Source organism: Drosophila kikkawai, unplaced genomic scaffold (genome assembly GCF_030179895.1).
Source record: "Drosophila kikkawai strain 14028-0561.14 unplaced genomic scaffold, DkikHiC1v2 scaffold_132, whole genome shotgun sequence".
Classification (NCBI taxonomy): domain Eukaryota; kingdom Metazoa; phylum Arthropoda; class Insecta; order Diptera; family Drosophilidae; genus Drosophila; species Drosophila kikkawai.
The window spans coordinates 43,850-51,590 of NW_027222463.1; the positions used below are offsets into that span (position 1 = coordinate 43,850).

Below are 7,741 nucleotides of genomic sequence, written 5' to 3' on the forward strand. Positions count from 1 at the left end.
AGCTGGATAATATTGCCCACTTAAAGCAATATTCGTTTTTGTTTTGGACGTTAATCACAGCATTTTTGTGTTAAAGTTTTTGTGGTAGTTTAAAGGGTCCGCTTCCTTTCAATGGGTCACATTTTAACATATTTAACTCGACTCTAATTATGCGGGTTAGAGTCCATCCGCTGTCCCTTTCCTGGAACTCACTCTGTTTATAAATGAATCCGCCCTAGTGTATACTGTTTAATATAATTTTATTTATTTCCGAACAATTACATTTAATATTGTCGACCGCGCTGCGTTAGATTGCATTGAGAGCAAAAATGTGACTGACTAAGCTTTGGCTATGCACGTCATTCGATTATGCTAGTCGAAGACGTAAACAAGTTACAGTTAGGAGTTAGAAATGAATGGAAAATTACTGGGCAAAAGCTCGCGCGCATGTGCAGCGATGCGCTGCTCGCTTAGCGACCGCTGATAAGGCCGCCGGCAGCGGCGATCAAAACAAAGAGCGCGAAACCCAATACAGGGTGTCTCGTTCCCAAACATACCGGCCCCCCTGAACGGTCGTTCAGCACAGAGGCAAGACAGCAATTTTGGTAATTGGGCGTTTGTAGAATCCATGGGCCGTCTTTACTGTTACGACCCGTACTTTGTCATCTGATCCTGCGTGCACCTCGCTGATGCGTCCAAGAATCCATTTAGAGGGAGGTAGATTAGGCTCCTTGAGTACCACCAGTGTGTCGATCTTCAGATTCTCAGTTTCTAGATGCCATTTTGTGCGTTCGTGAAGCGATGTCAGGTATTCCATATGCCACCGTTTCCAGAAACCTTGGACCATAGCTTGCAGCTGATTCCACCTCTCCAGTCGATTGATTTGCATATCCAGACGGCAGGGTTCAGAGAGGGCAGTATAAGGAGCTCCAGTCAGGAAATGAGCGGGAGTCAGCGGGTCCAACGAATTATCCCCATTTGGGCACAGTGGGCGAGAGTTGAGGATGGCTTCAATTTGGGTCAAAACAGTCGCTAGTTCCTCAAACGTGAGAGCCTTGGACCCAAGTATCCGTCGCATATGAAGTTTTATGGAACGAACGCCGGCTTCCCACATTCCGCCAAAATGAGGGGCAGATGGGGGTATGAAGTGCCAAGAAATGCCTTCGTTGGCGAAGAATCCAGCCAGTTCCTCATCTTTTGATTGTTCGATGACTAGGCGTCGCATGTCGTCCAAAGTTTGCTTTCCGCCATGAAATGTGGTTCCGTTGTCCGAGTACAGATCGGTGGGCTTTGTTCGTCGGGCAATAAATCGTTGAAAGGCGGCGATGAAGGCCTTTGCAGTCAGATCACTGACGACCTCGATATGGATTGCCTTTGTAGTTAGGCAGACAAAAATAGAAAACCATGCCTTTCCGATCCGAGGAGTTCGTCCTGTTGATTCCTTGATGGCGATCGGTCCAGCGTAATCCAGCCCTGTATGTTGGAAACAGCGACTAGCCTGAACTCGAGGGATTGGCAGCTCTCCCATGATCTGGTTACTGGTGCCTTTGCGTTGAAGAAAGCAGCGTTTGCATTGGAAAACTGCCTTTCTGACCAGATTGCGTGCACCCAGAATCCAGTACTGCTGACGAAGATTGGTGAACGTAGCATCAACTCCAGTGTGTAGATGTGAAACGTGAAAATGTCGAACCAGGAGCCCAGCTAGTGGTGAATCCTTTGGTATTAGGATTGGATGCTTGGCGTTGAAGTTGATTGTCGATTTGTCGATTCTTCCACCGACTCGCATAATTCCATGATCGTCCAGAAATGGGGAGAACCGAATTAAATGCGATTTAGCATTAAGCGGGCGTCGATTCTCTAGCTGCGCATATTCTCTGGCAAAGAAATTTTGTTGCACGTGTCGGATGAGTCGGCATCGTGCGGCCTGCAACTCTTCGGATGTAAGGAATGGTGCCGGATTCCTATGACGAGATCGAAGAGAGTGAATAAAGCGATAACAGTAGCTAGATACCCTTAGCAGACGCGTCCAGGTTGAGAATTTGTGGATGAGTAACTCGTAGATACTTTCATCAGGAAAGTTATGTAGAGTTGTGGGCTTGACAGCTCTCTCTTCGGTGTTGACATCGAGATTTGAAGATACGCTGAACTTGCTTGTAGACGGTGGCCAATCAGAGGGCGGTGTGGCCAGCCATGATGGACCCTTCCACCACAGTCGATGCTCCAGAAGCTTGGACGGATGAAGTCCTCGAGAAGCACAGTCGGCAGGGTTGTCCTCTGTGCGAACATGATTCCAGCAGCTGCGAGGAAAGTCGTTCAAGATCTCAGCCGTTCGGTTGCAGACGTATGTGTTCCAGTTTCGTGGGGGAGCTGAAAGCCAGTGTAGCACAATTTCTGAATCTGTCCAGCAGCTCGTGCTGAAAATAGGAATCGTTAGTGAGGCCTTGACAATCGAGAGCAATCGAGAAAGAAGTAGAGCAGCATTCAGTTCCAAACGTGGGATCGAAACAGGCTTGATCGGGGCTACACGGGTTTTGGCAGCAACTAGGGTTATTTGAAAACTGCCTCCATATGCTACTCGAGCGTATACAACCGCACCGTAGGCTTGCGCGGATGCGTCGGCGAATCCGTGTAGTTGAACGTCTTGGAATGGTGACGCAATGTATCGTGGTACTTGACATTGCGTGTTGGCAAATCCTCCACCAAGGCCTTCCAGCGCGAGCGTAGAGTTTCAGGAATCGGGTCATCCCATTGCAGAACACTTGTCCAGCTTTCTTGGAAGATAAGCTTGAATAGAACTGTGACTGGCGCTACCAATCCAAGCGGGTCATAGATTCTTGATAGCTGCGACAAGAGTTCCCTTTTCGTCGGAGAAATGGTCGGATCGCACTCCTTGATATTGAGGTACATGACGTCCTTTCCGGGATTCCATTGGATGCCAAGAATTTTGATTGGTGAATCCGCAGCTGATTTGTTGAGGAGCTGGATAGGCTCATAACATCGGTCCTCTTCTGGCAATGATTTTAGAAGACGCCAACTGTTGGAACTCCATTTCCGTAGTTTGAATTGCGCCTTATCCAACAGTTGAATCAGCTCGTTTTTGAGAATCATGAGCTCGTCGAATGAGTTGCACCCTGTTGGGATATCATCTACATAAGCGTCGTGTAGAAGCGCGTGGGCTGCTGCGGGGAACTCGTGGCGGTGATCCTCAGCTAGTTGCTTAAGAACTCGAACAGCCAGAAATGGTGACGGCGCCAATCCGTAGGTGACCGTCAACAGGCGAAAATGAAGCAGTGGTTCATTCTCGTTCTTGCGCCAAACAATGCGCTGATAATTGGTGTGCGGCTTGAAGACTTGAATTCCTCGGAACATCTTCTCGATATCCGCGCAGAAAACATATGGGTGCTGCCGGAAACGTAAACAAACGCCGAGAAGATCGCGTTGAATGGGTGGGCCAATTTGAAGTCGATCATTGAGAGACACTCCAGAGCTGTCCTTTCCCGATCCATCGAAAACTACGCGACATTTCGTAGTCAGACTGTCCAGTTTGATGACAGCGTGGTGCGGCAGATAGAAGCAGGTTTCTGGGGACTCATCCATTTGAGCCGATGTCAGCTGTTCCATATGACCACGTCGCAAGTAGTCGTCCAGAAATGCTTCATACTGCTGCTTCAAGTCTGGAGATCGACGAAACTTGCGTTCCAGCGAGTGGAAGCGATTGATGGCCTGCGGTAAAGTTGAATCAACAGGCGGCGCATGCTCCTTGAAGGGGTACTCGACGACGTAAGCCCCGTTCTCCAAGCGCGTGTGGGTGGCAGCAAAATGACGCTCTGTTGGATCGTTGGCGTCCAAAAGAGCCTGGCTAGGATGTATATTATCCATCTCCATGAAAGAGCGAACCATCGTGTCGAGGTCCGCGTGATGAGTAACCGCTGAAGTCAGGTAATCATCGCATGCATTGTAAGAGCCTGCAATAATCCAACCAAAAACAGTATTCAGAGCGATAGGAGCGTCGTTACCAAAGCATTTCTGTTCTCCAGTATAAAGAGACCAGAGTTGATCTGATCCAACGATGACATCGATGGATCCTGGCGTGCAGAATGTGGGATCTGCCAAAGGAAGCTCGCAGATTTGCTTCCACGTAGAAGATGAGGTGTCAATAGCCTGGGCCGGGAGTGATGATGTCAGCGAATTGAGAATAAACGAGACCAGTTCGACAGTTTGGTCCGAATGACGAGAGCGCAGCTTGATATGTGCGCGTCCTCGGGTAACGCCAGCGCTGTTGGCTGCGAGACCGAGTACAGAAATCCGGGCGTGCGTTCGACGTACGCCTATTCGCTGAACAAATGATTCCGACGCCAAGGTGATTGTGGACCCAGTGTCCAAGAGCAGCCTGCAGGTTGTAGTATTTCCCCAGGCGTCGACGACGTCTGCAAGGATGGTTGGCAACAGAGTCTGCGAACCTGCAGCTGAAATATTCTCCAGCGTATGATGCGTGAAGTTATTTTCCGCGGGAGGTAAACTCCCTGATTGATGAATCTCTTGACCAGGCGGTTGATTCTGGCCGATTGTAGACGCCGCTCTCTCCAAGTAGTTACCGTTTTGAGTTGGCTGCGCCGAGCCAGGGTGAACCAGGGTGTGATGCTTGCGGCGACAAATCCGACAAGTGTGTCTCGATGTACAGTTACCCGCCATGTGACTTGGGCTGAGGCAATTGAAACATAGCTTTTTCGTCTTGAGAAACTCCCGGCGAGCTGCGATGTCGAGTCCGTTGAACTGAGGACACTTGAACAGTTGATGAGTTTGCTGGCACGATGTGCATTTGGGTTCTTCTCGTCTAGGATGCGTATCTGCGTGGTGCGTTGTGGCTGCGCGTCGAGCTTGGGTTGGTCGAACTAAGTGAAAAGCCTCCAAAGTATCGCAGCGAGAGGTGAGAAATTTAAGGAATTGGTTGATGGTCACACCTTTTCCCTCGGAGTCTGCGCACTGCGCCCAAGCTTGGCAAGTATCGGTATCTAATTTTGACAATAGGATGAAGATTAGCCAAGGATCCCTCTCTTCGCAGTCAAGGGCTCGCAAACCACGAATAACTTCGTCTGCGCCATCGGCCAGTTTCCGCACTGTGCTGAGATTAGTAGACGTAGCACTGGGAAGGGTCATGAAACTGTTGAGGAATGATCGGATAATTAGCGATTGTTTGTTATATCGCTGCTCAAGCCGATCCCATGCCTCCCGATAGTTCTCATTAGTCACAGGAATATGTTTGACTAAATTGAGGGCGTCTCCGGATAGATACGATTTGAGATAATGAAATCGTTGACAATCCGTCAGGCTCGAATTGGAAGCAATCGAGTCCGTAAACATATCCGAAAAATGTTTCCAGTCCTCATAATTCCCGGAAAAGGTTGGGAGTTTGATTCGCTCGAACTGGAAATCCACATGGCTCCTCTGGGGCGCATCTGCTGGTTGCACAGTGGCCAAAATATTGTTAGACGTCTGATCACGCCGTAACTCCTCCAGAGTGTTGCTGAGAATGGCGTGTGTAGCATAATGTTTCTCCTCATAGGCATCAAAATCGTCGTCCGGATTCTCCCAATCCGACTCCGATTGGAAGGCGTACAGCTCTTCCGAATGTCGCACAAACCGCAAATAATTGTCTTGGATTTGCGACAGGCGCACCACAATTGTGTCCACTGATTGAATGTCATCCACAAATTTTAGGGCATTATTATGCGCCCGTGTGATTTGGCTTTTACAAAAGCCCCGTTGTTGAATCACACTCCGCATGGCGATCGCGAAAAGATAACGACTCTATACGATTTTGAAATCTATAGATCACCGTTGACGAAAACCTCAATAATTAAATAAATTTGCCGAAAATAAACAGTAATGGCGAATCCGGCTCGAAGGACCAGTTTTTAGAATGTTTATAAATGAATCCGCCCTAGTGTATACTGTTTAATATAATTTTATTTATTTCCGAACAATTACATTTAATATTGTCGACCGCGCTGCGTTAGATTGCATTGCATTGCAGCAAAAATGTGACTGACTAAGCTTTGGCTATGCACGTCATTCGATTATGCTAGTCGAAGACGTAAACAAGTTACAGTTAGGAGTTAGAAATGAATGGAAAATTACTGGGCAAAAGCTCGCGCGCATGTGCAGCGATGCGCTGCTCGCTTAGCGACCGCTGATAAGGCCGCCGGCAGCGGCGATCAAAACAAAGAGCGCGAAACCCAATACAGGGTGTCTCGTTCCCAAACACACTCATTATACCCTTGCAGGGTATTATAATTTCAGTCAGAAGTTTGCGACGCAGTGAAGGAGACGTTTCCGACCCTATAAAGTATATATATTCTTGATCAGCATCAACAGCCGAGTCGATCTAGCCATGTCCGTCTGTCCGTCTGTCCGTTTCTACGCAAACTAGTCCCTCAGTTTTAAAGCTATCTGAATGAAACTTTGCATATAGTCTTCTATATACTCTCACTGCTATATATGTCGGAACGGGCCGGATCGGACGACTATATCATATAGCTGCCATACAAATGTTCGATAAATTTTTAGAAAAAAAATTATAACTTGGCTGTTTTTCAAAATTTTTGCATCATTTTTTAGATATTGCCATTTTATATTATTACAGAATTTTGGTAAAAATTTTATTGAAATCGGACGACTATATGATATAGCTGCCATAGGAACGATCGGGAAATTAATAGGAAAAAAACTATAACTTCGTTGTTTTTCAACGTTTTTTCATCTACTCCGGGATATAAGCTTAGTTTATTATTCTAGAATTTTGGTATAAATTTCATAAAAATCGGACAACTATATCATATAGCTGCCATAGAAACGATCGGTAGATGTAGAGAAAATGTAAAGTTGGGAATGCAAAACTGTAACTTTCAAACTGTAAACTTAATAATATAGGTAAAATGTAATGAAATAATATCTGCAAGGGTATACAAACTTCGGCGTGCCGAAGTTAGCTTTCTTGTTTTTGTTTCAATTTCATCTTTGTGGAAATTGAACAGCATCATCAAATTGGAGGCTGATGAAACCATTGTCATTTTACTTTGGAATGACTTTATCTCCACTTGAGTTACATGCTCCTTTACAAGCATATACTCAGCAAACAACTCGAAATTTATTTTCGATGAAATGTGAGAGGTTAACACTCTCTCAATATGAGGGATCAGCGCTAGACTCGCCTCATTTAAAAATTCGCTGGGATTTCTAACAGGAACTCCCTCATTAACATACATGTATTGAAGGATTCGACCCTTGAATCCATCCAAAATTTGTTTAACGCTCCCATCTACAGGTCGCGTTGCATAAAACTTGTGGGATTCTGTGCGGACATGATGATGCCATTGCACACCCACAGCCAGAACCATCTGGCAGGATTGGCAGTAAATGCCATTCATATTGTTGTAGTTGCTGAACTGGTTGTAGTTGTTGTAATTGTTGTAGTTGTTCATGATGATGTTTTTGTTGATTTCGTTGAAGGCAATATAGGTGTTTATGGTGATGATATGCACTTTGTTGATGATAATGTTTTTGTTGTTCACGTTGACTATATATATGTATATATATATATATATATATATATTTTTTTTTTGAATGTTTTTTGTTATTGTTTTTTCTTTTGTTTTTAATTTTTTTAACTTTTTGCTTTTGTTGTTGATAATGTTAATAAATTTTTTGTATTTTGTTTTTAATGTTTTATATTTTTGTCAATGTTTGTTTTTATGTAAACAAA

General features: G+C 45.5%; 1 protein-coding gene across 1 annotated transcript; it reads right to left on the minus strand.

The window, feature by feature from the left end:
• Positions 1–556: 556 nt before the first annotated feature.
• On the minus strand, positions 557–7,460 carry LOC121502355 (uncharacterized). The gene is made up of 3 exons (XM_041775747.2): positions 7,365–7,460; positions 2,567–5,787; positions 557–2,393 (listed from the first exon to the last, which is right to left on the minus strand). The coding sequence occupies exons 1-3, from the start codon at positions 7,458–7,460 to the stop codon at positions 557–559; spliced, it is 5,154 nt and encodes a 1,717-aa protein (XP_041631681.2).
• Positions 7,461–7,741: the final 281 nt, after the last annotated feature.